This window comes from Gopherus evgoodei, unplaced genomic scaffold (assembly GCF_007399415.2).
Source record: "Gopherus evgoodei ecotype Sinaloan lineage unplaced genomic scaffold, rGopEvg1_v1.p scaffold_42_arrow_ctg1, whole genome shotgun sequence".
In the NCBI taxonomy this organism is placed as follows: domain Eukaryota; kingdom Metazoa; phylum Chordata; order Testudines; family Testudinidae; genus Gopherus; species Gopherus evgoodei.
The window spans coordinates 1,043,071-1,060,458 of NW_022060063.1; the positions used below are offsets into that span (position 1 = coordinate 1,043,071).

At 51.3% G+C, this 17,388-nt stretch overlaps 1 protein-coding gene across 1 annotated transcript; it reads left to right on the plus strand.

Annotated features, from left to right (window-relative positions):
• The first annotated feature begins 327 nt into the window (after positions 1-327).
• Positions 328-16,955, plus strand: LOC115642592 (E3 ubiquitin-protein ligase TRIM39-like). The gene is made up of 6 exons (XM_030546236.1): positions 328-790; positions 2,261-2,356; positions 5,086-5,316; positions 11,973-11,995; positions 12,088-12,188; positions 16,108-16,955. Exons 1-6 carry the CDS (start codon positions 362-364, stop codon positions 16,650-16,652), a joined length of 1,425 nt encoding a protein of 474 aa, XP_030402096.1. The 5' UTR covers positions 328-361; the 3' UTR covers positions 16,653-16,955.
• Positions 16,956-17,388: the final 433 nt, after the last annotated feature.

Below are 17,388 nucleotides of genomic sequence, written 5' to 3' on the forward strand. Positions count from 1 at the left end.
AGAAACCCATTAATCTGGTTTGTGGCTGTCTGGATGGTGAACTGCTCTTGGCTGGGCTAGACAAGTATCGAAGCCTAAACTCCATGCATTGCCGCAGCTGTTTCCCTTCTGAAGCCTTTGGGAATCTGGAGAGGAAATTCCCAGCAATAAAACCCACTGAGGGCTTCCAAGGGGGAAATCGCAATCAAAAACAAATCTGCAGTGCACTTTAGCCTCCAGTCCCTCCTCCACTCTCCAGTGTCCGTCCCTCCCTGTTCTAGCCCCTCCTGCTGCAACCCTGCTAGAGAAAGGCAGGAAGGAGGAACTCTTGTTGTTGACTGGCTGGCGGACCGCAAGTGGAAATATTCTGAGTGCAGCAGCCATGGCCTCAGGAAATAATCTGGTGGAGAAGCTCCAAGACGAAGTGTCCTGCTCCATCTGCCTGGAGTATCTGAGGGACCCTGTGACCATTGACTGTGGGCACAACTTCTGCTGTGTGTGCATCACCAACTATTGCGAGAGGTGGGAGGGCTCCACAGCTGAGGTGTTCTTCTGCCCTCAGTGCAGAGCAGGGTTCCTGCAGACCACGTTCAGGCCCAACAAGCAGCTGGCGAACATTGTGGAGGGCATCGAGCAGCTGGCACTTCAGCCAGACAAGGAGCCCAAGGAGAAGCTGTGCGAGAAGCATGGCAAGAAGCTGCGACTCTTCTGTGAGGATGACGGGGAGGCCATTTGCCTTGTGTGCGACAAGTCCCGGGTGCACCGCTCCCACACTGTGATCCCCATCGAGGAGGCTGCCCAGGACTACAAGGTAGGAGCAATGACAAGCATCCAACTAGCCAGAGCCATGAGAGGGGTTGGGGCTGCCAGGCAAAGCCCGAGGGATGTGCTCCACCCCCATTCCCAGCCTTCTGAGTTCTGGGCTCTTTTGTGAGAATGGGCTGTGGCTCCTGCCTGGGGTTTTAGACAGGGAAGGTGCCTGTCGCTGACCCATGCCCTGGGCCCTGGTTGGGTGGTCCCACCTGTAGCCATGGAGAAATTCTCCATCCTCCAGAGCCTATGAACAGAGCTCTCTCAGCTAGAAAGGGCATCCAAGGAGCGGCTGTGAGGGGCTCTCTCCCCAACACAGCTTATCAGGCTGCGACCCCACCTGCTTGAGCAGGTTGGGCACCCAGACCAAGAGCGTGTGAACAAACTGATGGAGGACATGGTTCTACGCTGCTACTGGCCCTGGAGCTGGGCCCCTCACCACTTTTGCCACAGAGCTGGGCACTGGCTGTCTGCTCCCTTACCACTGCCTTGTGAAGCCAAGCTCTGGCCTCCCTATCACTGCTACCCCCTGGAGGATAGCCCCATCTGGCCGCCCCCCACCACTGATCACCGGAGACAAGCCTCGCTTATCTTCCCCCTCACTGCTGCCCCGCTCCAGTGATGCTGGAACAATTTGTATAGTGAGTCATTGAGCCAAACTGTAAATCCTGCATATGATGGAAGCCACTTTAAGCCCGGGGTGCTGCCACAACTAGCACCCGCAGTTCCAGCACCTATGACCCCCTCCCTGGAGACGGGCCTCATCTGGCCTCCCCTTCACCACTGCTAACTGGAGGTGAGTCCTGTCTGGCCTCCCCCTCACTGCCACCCCCTGGCAGGGAGCCCCATCTACCTGACCCTTCACTGCTGCCCCCAGCCTGGAGCCGAGCTCTGGCTGGCCACTCCCTCACTGCTGCCTCCTTCGGTGGAGCTGGGTCCTACCTGGCTGCTCCCTACCCAGAGCTGGGCCCCAGCTGGCTGCCCCCTCACCGCTGTCCCCTGGAACTGAGCCTGAGCCCTTGTATTGGAATGGAGAACTGCCGAGAAGAGGGGGGCGGGATCCCTGCCCAGTCACCTCTGACAGTCCTGAGGTGATGATCTCTCTGCTTCTTCCCCTGACTAGTTCAATGGTCGCTATAGGAGTGAAGGTTCCTTTCAGGGACCCATGCCCTTGCCCAGTGCTCCACAGCTCAAGGACCCCAGGGTGAGCGGTTCTCTGCAGCCATTGGAGCCCCATTTCAGAATCCTTCCTTGAGCCCTCCAGTGAAATGGGTTACCTAGGGAGGTGGTGGAATCTCCAAGGCCTGGCTTGACAAAGCCCTGGCTAGGATGATTTAGTTGGGAATTGGTCCTGCTTAGAGCAGGGGATTGGACTAGATGATCTCCTGAGGTCTCTTCCAACCCTGATATTCTATGATTCTATAATTATAAGTGGGTACTGGGAGGATTCAGCCCTGTTTTCTCCCCACAGATGAAACTGCAGGAAGCTCTGGATCTTTTGAGACAAATGACGGGGGAAGTTGCAAAGCTCCAGGCTCAAGAGGGGAAGAAAACTGCCCAGTGGAAGGCAGGTGTCGTGAGTGTGATCCCACCACAGCCTCCCTTGTGCCATGGGACTGTGGGCCCCAAGCAATAGTATGGGGGTCTGGCACATTTGCTGAGGGGGGACATCCACACTGAGGACCTGATTGTTTATTCACATTGATTTTACATCAATTTAACTCCAGTGGCTCTTGATTTTTCCCAGTATAACTGAGATCAGAATCAGGCCCTGAGACTATGATGGAGCATCCTGGTGGGGCACGAATGGAAAATTCCCTCCACAGGGGACTAAGACATAAGTATGGCAGAGGGGAGGGCCCCATTGCTGCACTGTTCCCAAGAGAAGAACATACAGCAGAATGGCATCGTAGTCACAGTCCTCAGCCTCTGCTGCCAGCCTGAGGCCAGCTTAGCTCAATCACAACAGTTTATCATAATGCGCCCCTGTGGCAAGGTGCTAGGGCTGCTTGGACCATGTGTGTCCCCCCACACCCTCTGCTCTATTTATAGCTGGAGCCTCCCACATTTCACAAATGAATCTGTTTCCCAAGTATCCTGATTGAGTCATTTTCAAACTATCCTGCCAGGGCAGTTGTGCAAGCTCTGCTCATTGCACAATCTGAGGGACCAGGAAGTGCTGTGTTGCCACAGAGTCTGATCAGCTCTTGTACTGGGCTTGCTCCCAGCTCTGCTCTGTCCGAGGGGGGGCTGGGCCCAGCTTCATCGTGCATGGCTCTGCCTGATTCCCTGGCTTGGTGCTGGGGAGGGCAATGCTCCCCTCCCCCTTCCCGAAGCAGCTACGCCACTGCCATGCCCCGTCTACACTCCAAGAGCCCAGATCTCTGTGCTCAGGCGTGGGGGGATGGTGGCAGGGAGGAAATGGGCAACCACAATGCCAACCTGACTCTGCCAGGGCCCATTGAGAGTGACAGACAGGCACAAGATCCTCAAAGGAGCAGCAATCCCAGCTCCTGCATATCAATGGAAGAGGGAGAGGGCTTGTTGGTTGAGGATTTCTTCCCAGCCCTGCCAGGCAGGAGGGGAGAGTGGTGACTGAACCCCCTGGAGTCCACACCGCCTCCTGCTAACAGTAAAAAGCATTTTGGTAACACAGCCCTGCCCCTCACTCCCAGCCTCAGCCCCATGAGGGTTAATGCAGCCCATGGCCCTGACTGCGTGGGGGAGAAAGGGACTGGGCTCCTGGGGAGAGGGGAGCCCCTGAGTCCTGAGGCATTCCTGGCCATTATCATGGCATGGAACCAAAGTACTGCTGCACCAGGCCAGCCAGACAGGCTTAGCCAGAGCCACCAGAGCTGGGAGGGGCTTTGTAGAGCACATGGCAGAGTGCAGTGGGGACTGCATGGCTCAGGGCCTGCTGATGGGATGTGGAGTCTTTCACCCCTTTCCAGGTCCAATCCAGCAGTGACTGAAAGCTGTTGCTGGCTGATGATCTATTTAGGGACTCATGGACTGAATTTGGGGGGTTCTCAGTTCACTTACCAGCAGACAACTTTCCACAACACAAAAATACCCACTTCTGCAAGGGACATCAATTGGCATCTTGTTGGCAAACACAGAAGGGAATGTAGATCTCAGCCCTTCAGTCCCACCCACAGGTTGCTTAATGTGTGTGTGTGCCTGTGTGTGTGTGTGCGTATGTGTGTGTCGGAGATGGGGGGACATGCATTGCCCCTGTCCATGCAGAGTAGACCTTGCCTCTGGCTGGTTCGTCAGGCTGCGGAGCTCGTGGCTGTGCAATCAGTGTGCGCTGTTATCCTTCGGCTGCCATTCTCTCCTGCCCTGCTGTGGGGCTGAGGTGGCACACCAGTGCAGAAGAGCCCAGAGGAGTCTGTGTGCCCAGAGCTGGAACCGCAGGAACTGTGTGCCAAGCCGGAGCCATTCCTGCCCCCTGCCTGTGTAGCCACACCCGCTGGAGCTGACCAAACAGCCATTTTCTGTGGGAAAACCTCTAGCACAAAGAATTTCCACCAGCCCCACTAATAGCTCAAGAATAGGGGGTGGCGCTAAGGGGCATGATGGCAGGGAGAAGTGGGGATGACAGAATGAATGGGGGGGCACCCTAGGGGCAAGGGAGGACAATAACAGGGACAAAGGGGCAGTTTGTTACAATGTGCTAGGAGCATAATATTATAGCATGAATGAGGGGTGACCAAACTTACGGGCCCTGCTGGGGCTTGGGGCTTTAGCCCCACTCCTGCTGAAGCCCTGAGACCCCCCACTCCATGCTGGGCAGAAACCTCTACCCCACCACCCTGCTACAAGGCAGAGGTCCCAAGCTCCCCCCTGAAGTCTGGTAGGTGGAGAATGGAGGGGGGATATGGGGGGCTCTGTGAGCCACACTTTAACATTAAAAGGGCCGCATGTGGCTCATGAATCACAGTTCGGCCACCTCTGGCATAAAAGATCCCACAGGGCCCAGCCCTTCTCCTTTAAATCCCCAGAAAATGGGCCATGGTTCCCAACCCACAACCCTTAGATGCCCAGCAAATGCAACCCTGGGGCCCAGTGCACAGCCATTAGACCCCCAGCAAATGGCCTGTGTCCAACCCACCACCTCTAGATCCCCAGGAAACATTCTGTGAGGCCCAACCCATCTCCTCTAGATCACCCCAGTAAACAGCCCACCAGCCTACTACCTACTACCCCGTAACTCTCAGCAAACTGCCCTGTGTCATATTTGGTCTTATCCCACTGAGGTTCCTCCTCCCACTCCCGTGGTTTCTGCCCCTGCAGGACAAGGTGAGGGCGCAGAGAGAGGTCATTGTAGCCCAGTTTGCCAAGCGCCGTCGGGCTCTGGAAGAGGAAGAGCAGCTCCTCGTGTGCAGGCTGGAGGAGGAGGAGGAGGAGACCCTGCAGAAGCTTCAGGAGAACGCGGCGTTCCTGGTAGAGCAGAGCTCCAGCCTGGCCCAGCTGATAACGGAGATCGAGCAGAAATGCCAGCAGCCAGCCGCTGACCTGCTCAAGGTGAGAGCCCCTCTCATGATGTGACAGGTTTTCCCCAGGTGCCACATGGAACTGGGATACCACTGAGCCCGCCTGTCCCACTAACCTGGGTTCCCCTTACTCTATGCTGCTGTGACAGGCTCTCAAGCCCCCTTCCAGTACACACACAGGTAGGGACACCCCAGCTGCAGCTATATTCACCCAGGTGCTGAGATCAGCTCTGCATGGGAAGGCTCAGCTAAGGAATTGCCCAGCACTCAAGTGTACACTGCCCCTGGAGTATAGACCCAAAACTGTGTCATATTGTGCTGCACAGAGAACTGTCCAGCGTCAGCTCACTGAAATCCACTCTCTCCCTCATTGTGGAGGAAGAGATGCACAGCTTTTTCCTCCTCACCCCAGTTATGAATTCCACAGACTGGTTTTAGAGAAAACAAGGGATTCTAAGGGATAGCAAACAGATCAAAGCAGATTACCTAGCAAATGAAACAAACACACAAGATAAGCTCAATATACTAAATACACTGGTTTTAACTAGCAAATTCTCACCCTGAAGGTTGTTTTGGGCAGATTGCAAAGGTTCTTGAAGGCAAATTGCTCTTGCTTGCAGCTTAAAACTCCAGGTATTTCTTTCACAGGCCAGACACCCTTGAGCCTGGGTTCAGTCCTTTCTTCCCCTGGTCAGTTTTAGGTGTTTACAGCAATCATCTTGGGTGGGGAGATGAACCTCGATTATCTCACTCCCCTGCCTTAAATGGGATTTACATATGGTAGAAATCTTTTGTCTTTTAGTGTGATTCCCACCCCTCTCAGTGGAAAAATACTGGTATCCTATCATGGATGACTTGAATACATGATCCTGCAGTATCAAAGCAGCCATGAATCAGAGGCGGTTTGTCGCAGCCCAGGAAAGCTTCTCAGGAAGGTGGGATATTAGCATCTTCAAAGACCAATTGTTCTCCTTAATTGTCCACTGACTTGTTCCAGCTATCCAGCCGGATTGATTGCATTCTGTCTGGTTGGCGTTCACCAGGTGCAAACTCTTTGTAGTATAGACGTATAGTCAATATTCCCAACTTTAGATACAAAAATGATACATGCATACAAATAGGATAATCATATTCAGTAAATCATAACCTTTCCAGTGATACTTTACATGCCCTGTCTTGTATAAAATACATTATGATTATGACACAATCATATCATAATATTACTATGAAAAATATGGGAAGCAGTGTCACACACAGATCCACAGGATCAGTGCTATGGCCCCAGCATTGGAACAGTCTCTAGGAGGAACCCCTTCAGTGGTAGACTCCCATAGGGTCTTGATCTTCCTCAAGCACAAACCACATGGCTTCACTGCCTCCTTAGAATGGACCTCTGGGCCTGCAACACTCCTGCTTCACACCATGAGCTCCATTCAGCGAGTCCAACTGAGACAGACCCTGTTGGAGACTTGTGTGCTCGTTAGGGCCTAATGCATCTCACAGCATTAGCAGTGGCACTCGGACAGCATTGTCAAAGTGGGACGGTTTATTCATTAACTGGAACACAGCCCAGGAAGTCTTTAGGGTAGCCTAGAGAAGTGAAGGGTAAAGCATGGTCCATTCTGGTTAACCCAGAGCCCAGCCAAGCTGTAGTGAATCCCATGGTTGAAGTTCTGTCTATCCCACATCTGACCGCCTTCGTCCGACTCCAGGTGAGAGCCCTGACTCCTTCCAGAAACCAGCTCTTATCCCTCACCCCATACCATGCCATTCCTTTGGTCTCATGCTGGGGGGTTGTTGTTCAGCTTCCCTACGGGCAACCATGGGGAGGTCCATATCCCTCTGAGTCATTGGCTGCCAAGTGTCAATGTTCTGGTGTCTGGATTTGCCCTTGTCTTCTCAGATGCTCCACTGAATTGGGGATTAAGGCCCAGCCATCCACACCTCTGTCCCCTAGCCTGCCCTGAGAACAAGCAGTCCTTTCCCACCCACTAGGTAACAAATTAACACATAGTGGAAACTGAGGCACACAAAGGCTTCATAAAAATAGTAGGGCTGTCGATTAATCACAGTTAACTCATGCAATTAACTCAAAACAAATAATTATGATTAATTGCAGTTTTAACCACACTGTTAAACAATAGAATACCAATTGAAATGTATTAAATATTAGTGGATGTTTTTCTACATTTTCAAATATATTGATTTCAATTACAATACAGAATACAAAACGTACAGTGCTCATTGTATATTATCATTTTTATTACAAATATTTGCACTGTAAAAATGATAAATAAAAGAAATAGTAGTTTTCAGTTCAGCTCATACAAGTACTGAAGTGCAATCTCGATCATGAAAGTGCAGTTTACAAATATAGATTTTTTCTGTTACATAACTGCACGCAAAAACAAAACAATGTGATATGTTAGAGTGCTACTTCATGTTCAGCCAATTGCTAAGACAAACAAGTTTGTTTATATTTACCGGAGATAATAGACTAGAAGAATCTGCTCAGAGAAGCACCTCAGAGACAGTTATTTGATTTGGGACAGAAAGTCCTGATTTCCTTGTCTCCCCTCCTCACATGGAGCTGGGGGGGTGCTCCCACACCCCCTCAGACACCTTCCCCCTGCCATGGACCTGGGAGCAGCCCTGTTATCACACCCACACAGGCCTGAGGGACAGCCCCACCAACCCCCCCGCTCCCCCATCCACCCTCAGGCATCTCCCCCTCCCTGCCATGGACCAGGGGTGGCTGCTCCCACACCCACTCTCAGGCACACCCCATGGAGCCCCTCCCGGGCAAAGCCCCCCACAGCTGGGGGCACTTGGCTGCCCCAGCTGCAGGGCAGGACAGCAGGGGTGCCCAAGGCCGGCCCCTGCCTGAGCCAGGGCAGCTGAGTGCCCCAGGCTGTGGGGGGCCTTGACCCCTGCGAGACAGCTCCCCGCCGGGCCGGGCATCAGGTGCTCCCGGCTGCCCCTTGCTTCCAGCGCCCGCTGCCCAGGCGGGTCCTCCCAGCCCCGCCACTCCCTCACTCACTCATAATGCTGCCCACTTCTTAATTACATCACCTGACAGTGAGAACGAGCATTTGCATGGCACTTTTGTAGCTGGCATTACAAAGTATTTACATGCCAGATACACTAAACACTCATATGCACCTTCATGCTTCAGCCACCATTCCAGAAGACATGATTCTATGCTAATTAAAAACAATCTATGCTCATTAAAAAAATAATGCATTAATTAAATTTGTGACTGAACTCCTCGGGGGATAAGGGGAGAGAATTGTATGTCCCCTGCTCTGTTTTACCTGCATTCTGCCATATACTTCATGTTATAGCAGTCTTGGATGATGACCCAGAACATGTTGTTCGTTTTAAGAACACTTTCACTGCAGATTTGACAAAATGCAAAGAAAGTACCAAATGTGAGATTACTAAATATAGCTATAGCACCTGACCCGAGGTTTAAAAATCTGAAGTGCCTTCCAAAATCTATGAGCATACTTTCAGAAGTCTTAAAAGAGCAACACTCCGATGCAGAAACTACAAAACCCAAGCCATCAAAAAAGAAAATCAACCTTCTGCTGGTGGCATCTGACTCAGATGATGAAAATGAACAAGTATCAGTCTGCACTGCTTTGGATCATTATCGAGCAGAACCTGTCATCAGCATGGATGCATGTCCTCTGGAATGGTGGTTGAAGCGTGAACGGACATATGAATCTTTACGTGCATCTAGCACGTAAATATCTTGCGACACTGGCTACAACAGTGCCATGCGAATGCTGCTTCTCACTTTCAGGTGACATTGTAAACAAGAAGCAGGCAGCATTATTTCCTGCAAATGTAAACAAACTTGTTTCTCTGAGAGATTGACTGAACAAGAAGTAGAACTGAGTGGACTTGTAGGCTCTAAAGTTTTACATTGTTTTATTTTTGAATGCAGTTTTTTTGTACATACTTCTGTATTTGTAAGTTCATCTTTCATGATAAAAGGGATTACACTACAGTACTTGTATTAGGTGAAAGGAAAATACTATTTCTTTTGTTTTTTACACTGCAAATATTTGTAATACAAATAAATATAAAGTGAGTGCTGTGCACTTGTATTCTGTGTTGTAACTGAAATCAATATATTTGAAAATGTAGGAAACACCCACAAATATTTAAATAAATGGTATTCTCTTATTGTTTAATAATGTGCTTAATCAGGATTAATTTTTTTAATTGCTTGAAGGCCCCAAAAAATATTATCAAAAATTCCCACTTTATCATACTCGCCACCTACTCTTGACCGGGCTCTGCAGTGAGCGAGTGAGAGGGGAGAATGAGAGAGTGACTAAAAAGAGACAGAGAAGAGAAAACCATTGCTGATACTGAGGGAGGAGTGGGCAACTTGCCCTCCAGTACCAGTTGCCAAACTCCCCTACCCTCTGCTAGGGTCCTCCTGCCCCACTTCCCTGCTTCCCAGCCTGGAAACCTCTCACTGGGAGAAGGTTTGCAACAGGGAAGGGGAGCAGCCACTGGAGCAGCCTCCCGAGGCCCTTTGGGGTCACAGTGAGGAGCCTCTGACCTGGGTGATGCAGGAGCTCAGCCTGGATGGTCAGAATGGTCCCTCCTGGCCGTGACCTCTGTGGGTCTTTGAACTTTTTATTTTCAGTAGCACCCTCTGTCTCATGGACCGTTTTCAGCTACTTCAAGGCAGGCACCTGCCAGTCCCAAGGGACCTTCCTGCTTGCTTGGCATCGGAGTGACTCTGTGAGGCCATTGGCTGGGAGGGTCAGGAACACTTTGTGTTCCAGCAATACCATTGCAAATCCTGAGACTCCCGAGAGTCTTTCTATGCTCGCTGCAGACCCCCCCCACCACCTCCTGATCAAATCCGGCTTCAGAAAGGCGTGACCTCCTGAAGCCACAGTAAGGCACAGTGCTGTGCAAGTATCAGAGGGGTAGCCATGTTAGTCTGGATCTGTAAAAGCAGCTCCCAGCCCTGTCTTGCATGGCACTACAGCAAAGAGTCCTGTGCCACCTTATAGACTAACAGACCTTTTGAAGCATGAGCTTTCGTGGGTGAATATCCACTTCGTCGGATGCAGCTCATGCTCCAAAACGTCTGTTAGTCTATAAGGTGCCCTGTGCAAGACAGGGCTGGGAGCTGGGTTGCTGAAGTCTGTGCTTCATGCTGCAGTTAACAGCCCTGTCCCTCTGTGGCACTTATGTGGCTGCCATGGTGTCAGAGCCTCCCCGTCTTTAATGCATTTATCCTCACACACCCTGGGACTAGGCAGTGTTGTTATCCCCATTGTACAGAGACTGAGGGCCAGAGAGACTCAGTCACTCACCCAAGGAGTGCATGGCCAAGCCAGAAACTGAACCTGCATTTCCTGAGCCCAAGGCTGGTACCATAGAATCATAGAACTATAGAATATCAGGGTTGGAAGGGATCTCAGGAGGTCATCTAGCCCAACCCCCTGCTCAAAGCAGGACCAATTCCCAACTAAATCATCTCAGCCAGGGCTTTGTCAAGCCTGACCTTAAAAACCTCTAAGGAAGGAGATTCCACCACCTCCCTAGGTAACCCACTCCAGTGCTTCACCACTCTCCGAGTGAAAATTTTTTTCCTGATATCCAACCTAAACCTCCCCCACTGTAACTTGAGACCATTGCTCCCTGTTCTATCATCGGGTACCACTGAGAACAGTCTAGATCCATCTCTTGGGAACCCCCTTTCAGATAGTTGAAAGCAGCTATCAAATCCCCCCTCATTCTTCTCTTCTGCGAACTAAACAATCCCAGTTCCCTCAGTTTCTCCTCATAAGTCATGTGCTCCAGCCCCCTAATCATTTTTGTTGCCCTCTGCAGGACTCTTTCCAATTTTTCCAGATTCCTCTTGTAGTGTGGGCCCAAAACTGGACACAGTACTCCAGATGAGGCCTCACCAATGTCGAATAGAAGGAAATGATCACATCATTCGATCTGCTGCCAATGTCCCTACTTATACAGCCCAAATGAGGTTAGCCTTCTTGGCAACAAGGGCACACTGCTGACTCATATCCAGCTTCTCCTCCACTGTAACCCCTAGGTCCTTTTCTGCAGAACTGCTGCCTAGCCACTCGGTCCCTAGTCTGTAGCAGTGCATGGGATTCTTCCGTCCTAAGCACAGAACTCTGCACTTCTCCTTGTTGAAGCTCATCAGATTTATTTTGGCCCAGTCCTCTAATTTGTCTAGGTCCCTCTGTATCCTATCCCTACCCTCCAGCGTATCTACTACTCCTCCAAGTTTAGTGTCACCCTGACCACTCACCATCCATCCCCTGGTGGCTGTTTTCTACCAGGTATGTTTCCAAGCATCTTTGCAAGAGAAGAAGAAACTGAACTGATTTAAAAAATGAAAGTTGAGCTTTTTCTTTATGTTCCCAGGCCCAGATCCTCCAAGGTATTTAAGGCATTGAAATCAGTGGGAGTTAGGCACCTAAATACCATGAAGGATCTGGGTCCCAGGCGCTGTACATTAGGGAAGAGGACTTGGGCTTCCTGGGGCTGCAAAGGCTGGAAGAGAGAGAGAGATGAATTTGGAGGAGGCAGGATGCTGGACTGGCTGGGCAAAGATCTGGCTTGGCATGAAAAATCCTCACTAAGAGGCAGACCTTTAATTGCTTTTGTGTTTTCTCTCCCCTTTAGGATGTGAAAAGCACCTTGATCAGGTAGGAGGCATATTTCAGTTCCCCATTGTGTTCCTGTTAGAGGTCCCTATGGCTGTCTGTTGTATTCTAAACAGATAATGTCTTCTCCTTAGGAGCCACAGTGTGAAACTTCTGGAGCCAGAGGCTGTTCACACAGAGCTACAGGATTCCTATGAGGTCCCCAGGTTGAGGGAAACACTGCAGAAATACAGAGGTAAAGGAGGGAAGATAAAAAGGGGGCAACCAGGAGCTGGGCATGGCACAGTCTGTGGGAAGAGAATACAGGGGAGCTCATGGGGCTGTGTGATTTGGGGCTCATGGATCTCTGGGTCAAAGGCATGAGTCCCCAAAACAAAATGCTAAGGTGCAGGTTTATTCAGTGTGTTGATGAAAGGGGTATGGGCCGTGCAGAGGAAATACAGGACCAGAGAAGAACCACAAGTGCCAAGCACACAAATGTGTGTGAGAGAGAGAGAGCGCATGTGTGCTTGTGGGTGTGACTGCATACGTGAGTGTGTGTGTATGTGTGTGTGTGTGTGTGTGTGTGTGTGTGTTAGACAAATGTGTAGCTCATCAGCTCTGGTTGCAGGCCCTGTGTGTATCTCCTAGATCTGCCTGCAGTTTTATGCTTGAACAAAGTCCCAAAATCAGAGCAAAATCACCATGGTTTGCCTAGATCCAGGGCCAATCTGGGTTCCCCTACCTACCTCAGCCAGGGATTTTTAGAGAAGAAGCTCCTAAACCCAGGACACATAGAGCTGATTAGCCCCATCAGAGCCACACTCAGCGACACAGCGATGTTCAGGAGGCGTGACAGTGTCCTTTGTACAGCAGCAGAGGTCCTAGATACAGACCCCTCACTGCCCAACACAGACCTCCTGCCCACAAATCAATCCACCTGTGCTGTGTAGATGCCTGGCTGGTGGGTTGTGCTCATATACTCAGAGTCACAATTTGGCAATTTGGGATTGAGAAGGAATCAGATCAAACTGGCAGGGACCTAATGGGTGGGGCGGGGGGAGTGTTCACCTTCCTCTGCAGCAGGGAGCAGGGATCACCTCCTGGGATCATCTGGGCAGATCCTACCTAATCAATTTCCCAGCAGGGGCCTTGGACATTGGCAGAACCTCAGTCTCTCCTCTTCTCTGCCTGTGGCCCACAACAACGGAGTCTCCTGGGGACTGGAATGCTTTGATCTGATTGAAGTCATTGGGCTCAATAGGGTGTCGGGGTGTCCAGGTGAAAGGGGGGTCAGGGTGGAACGACTGTCTAGCCTGTGCTATACAGGAGTCAGACTAGATAATCCAATGTCCCGTTAAATTCTATGAAATTATGAAACTACACACCGGCCCTGCTTGTGACTCTGCACTGGCCTCATCCAGCATCTCGCCAAGCCCAGACCAGCTGTATGTTAGCAGACATGTTCCTTCCAAACCAGAAGTGGGAAACATGACAGGCTGTGTGGTCAAGGCAGTCACAGGGAACCACTGAGAGCTCAGCAGGGCTGGACAATCCTCAGGGCTTCGGGAAGAGAGGAAGGAGCAAACCTTCCCTTATTAGGGAAAATGAGGGCCAGTGAAACATGGCCAGGGCTACAGGATATAAATGCCAACTCAGGAAAGGTAAGGACACTGTGAGGCAGGGCCTGAACCTGCGCAGAGAAGAGCCCTGCTCCAAGAACACAGCCTGCCTGCTTTTGAGTCATGGGCACTAATCCACTTTCTGCTTAATAAAGAAATTCCAACTTTTCAGTGGCTGGGGCTGAGTCCCAAAGAGTTGGGCTGAAGGACTGTGAGTTGCAGGCCAGTGGAGATGCTGAAGGGCTGCAAGCCCTGGGCCTGGTGCAGACGCTGCAGGGCTGCGAGCTCCAGGCCCAGCCTAGAGGCTGAAGGCCTGCAAGCCCCGAGCCTGTCACAGAGGTTGAAGGGCTGTGAGCCCCAGGCCTGGCACAGACACTGAAGGTCTGTGATCCTTGGGCCTGTCACAGCCAGACAGCCTGGGCCCATTCCTGTGTATCATCTGGGGGTAGAGGGAGGAGAGGAGGTGCCACCTCAGTTTGGAAGGGAATTTATTATTCAGAAGCATCTACTCAAGACGAAGCAGTCATTGGATTAAGGGTTGTTGGCTTGAGCTGCTCAGGCTCAACTCTCTCTTCCTTTCTCCATCATTCCCAGCGCTACTGGCTCCAGCTTTGTCTCAGAATCATATCATTTTTTAGGTTAAAAAAGTGAGCACAGACCAAATCCATGGTTTTTAGGACACTGATAATCAACTAGGTCCTTAAAAGAAGAATTTTATTTTTTTAAAAAGTAAAAGAATCACACCTGCAAAATCAGGATGGAAGATAACTTTACAGGGTAAATAAAAAGATTTAAATACCAAGAGGATTCCCCTCTGATTCTGCTTCCCAGTACAAAACAGGAATAAAATTACCTCTTAGCATAGGGAAAATTCACAAGCTAAAACAAAAGATAATCTAATACATTTTTTTGCTGTTACTTACAATTTTTGTAATCTTAGATGCTTATTTCAGGTAGGGTTTTAGGAGGTGTTTTTTTCCTGACCTGTTCCCTCTCTGTCTGAGAGAGATCAACAAAGAGATCACAAACAAAACCTTCCCCTACAGATTTGAAAGTATCTTTTCCCCTTATTGGTCCTTGCCAACCAGGTTATTTGAGCTTCTTAACCCCTTACAGGTAAAGGAGGGATTTTATGCTACCCTTAGCTGTATGTTTATGACAGGGGTCAAGAATCAATCCTTGCAGAAACCCACTAGAAACAGAGCTGCTTGATGAATCTCCATTTACAATTAAATTTTGAGATTTATCAGTTGACCAGTTTTTAATCCTTTAACGTGGGCCATGTTCAGTTTACATTGTTCTAGTTTTTAATCAAAATGTTGTGTGTTATCAAGTCAAATGCTTTACAGAAGTCCAAGTCATTTACCTTTGTCAACCCAATGTATCATTTCATCAAAGATATCAAATCATGGTGGTTTCGTTTTAACTTTGTGAGGCTTTGAGTTAGAACAGAGGACAGCTCTGTTCACTAGGGTGGGAACAGATCGTGTTTCCTGGCCCCAGAAGATTTCAGTTGTACCAAAGGTAGCGGCATGGACCTTTCCGCACATGGCTAGTGGAGAGCTATGTTTATAACCATCCAATGACATTCTTTACCTTCTGCCAAAGGAACAGGCCCAGCTGTTGGGAGGAAAGGGGGTGATTTCTACACACATTGAACTGAGTGCCTGCCAATCACAGGCAGTGCCTAGTGTGCTTTCTAGGAAGAATATTCAAGAGGACAGTGGTTAGGAAACACCTTGGAAATTAGGACTCCTGGGTTCTATGCCCAGCTCTGAGCAGGGAGTGAGGTCTAGTGGGTATGGGGGGGGGGCTGTGACAGGGCCGCCCGAAGGGGGCAAGTGGGGCAATTTGCCCCAGGCCCCCACAAGAGTTTTTCAGGGCCCCTGGAGCGGGGTCCTTCACTTGCTCTGGGGACTCTGGAAAACTCTCGTGGGGCCTGGGCCCCCAGAGCATCTTCCATGGCAATTCGGTGGCAGGGGGTCCTTACGCCCCAGGACCCACCACCGAAGTGCTGGGTCTTCGGTGGCAATTTGGCAGTGGACCCCCCCCCCCGAACACCCCAGGCTCCCTGAATCCTCTGGGCGGCCCTGGGCTGTGAATCTGCACTCCTGGGTTCTATCCCAAGCTCTGGACAGGGAGTGAGGTTTAGTGGGTATGGGGGGTGGGGGCTGTGAATCTGCACTCCTGGGTTCTATCCCTGGCTCTGGGCAGGGAGTGAGTATGAATGGGGAGGGCTGGGGGTGGAAGTCAGCGCTCCTGAGTTCTATTCCTGGATCTGTGAGGGAGGGTTGTCTACGGCTTAGATTAGGAGATGGAAAGTCAGGCCTCCTCCTGCCTTAGCTGCCAACTCCCTGTGTGACTGAGGGCAATTCTCCCCCTCTCTGTGCCTCAGTCATACGGGGATAATGACACCAACCCAGCTCCCGGGGCTTGGGCTGGATTCATTCCAGTCTATAAAGCACCTCTGAGGGAGGTGCTAGGAAAGGGCAGGACACAACTAACCAACAGACATGAATGGGATGCACCATGTGATTCTCTTTCTGTCCCTAGTGGACGTGACTCTGGACCCCAACACAGCCAACGCCTACCTGCTCCTGTCCCAGGATCGGCGGAGCGTGAGGGTGGGCGACAAGAGGCAGGATGTCCCCAGTAACCCCGAACGATTTGACATGTGCACCTGCATCCTGGGCCAGCAGCGGTTCACAGCCGGGAGGCACTACTGGGAGGTGGAGGTGGGGGACAAGACGTGCTGGACTCTGGGGGTCTGTGAGGAGTGTGTGAGCAGGCAGGGAATATTCACGCCTTCGCCAGCGACCGGCTTCTGGACAGTGTGGCTGCGCAATGGGAATGAGTATGCAGCGCTCACCTCCCACCTGACTGAGCTCACGCTGAGAGTGAAGCCCCGGCAGATCGGCATCCTCCTGGACTATGAGGCTGGAGAGGTGTCCTTCTACAATGTGAACGGTAGCTCTCACATCTACACCTTCAGTGATACCTTCTTGGAGCCCCTGCGGCCATACTTCTACCCGGGGGTGCGGGCAGGCGGCCTGAATGATGCACCGTTGACCCTCCGACCGGGCACACAGCAGCCATGAGCCAGTCACTGTGGCCTCAGTGCCTTGGGCTTTCAGGACTTATCAATGAAAGGCTTTCTTAACAACACATAATTCACTGGTGGAACTTACTGCCACAGGGTATTGAGGGGGACAAATGTCTAGTGGGATTCAAAAATGGATGAGACATATATATAGATAATCCGAACATCACCAGCTAGAGAGGGCAGGAGACACCAGCATAGGCGCTGACTCCGTGGGTGCTCCGGGGCTGGAGCACCCATGGGGAAAATTAGCTTCCCTCCCCAACTGTCCGCTGCTCCGCCTCCTCCCCAAGCATGCTGCATCCCCACTTCTCCACCTACCTCCCAGCACTTGCCACTGCAAAACAGCTGTTTCTTTGTGTAACAAGCTCTGGGAGGGACGGGGGGAGGAGCGGGAACATGGCACGCTCAGGGGAGGAGGCAGAGAAGAGATGGGGCCGGGGCAGGGATTTGGGGAAGGAGTCAGAATAGGGGCAGGGAGGGGGCAGAGTGGGGTGGGGACTTCGGGAAAGGGGTTGGAATGGGGGTGGGCAGGGGCAGGAGGGGGTGAGGCAGGGGTGGAGTCAGAGTGGGGCTGGGGGGGTGGGCGTCGAGCACCCACCGGCACCAGCAGAAGTCGGCACCTATGGACACCAGGACTATAAAACCACCTCCATGGGGCAGGAGCCAGCCACTGACTATAGGGGGGCACATTCCCTCAAAGAGTAGGTTTTTCCATAATTACACACTACAGG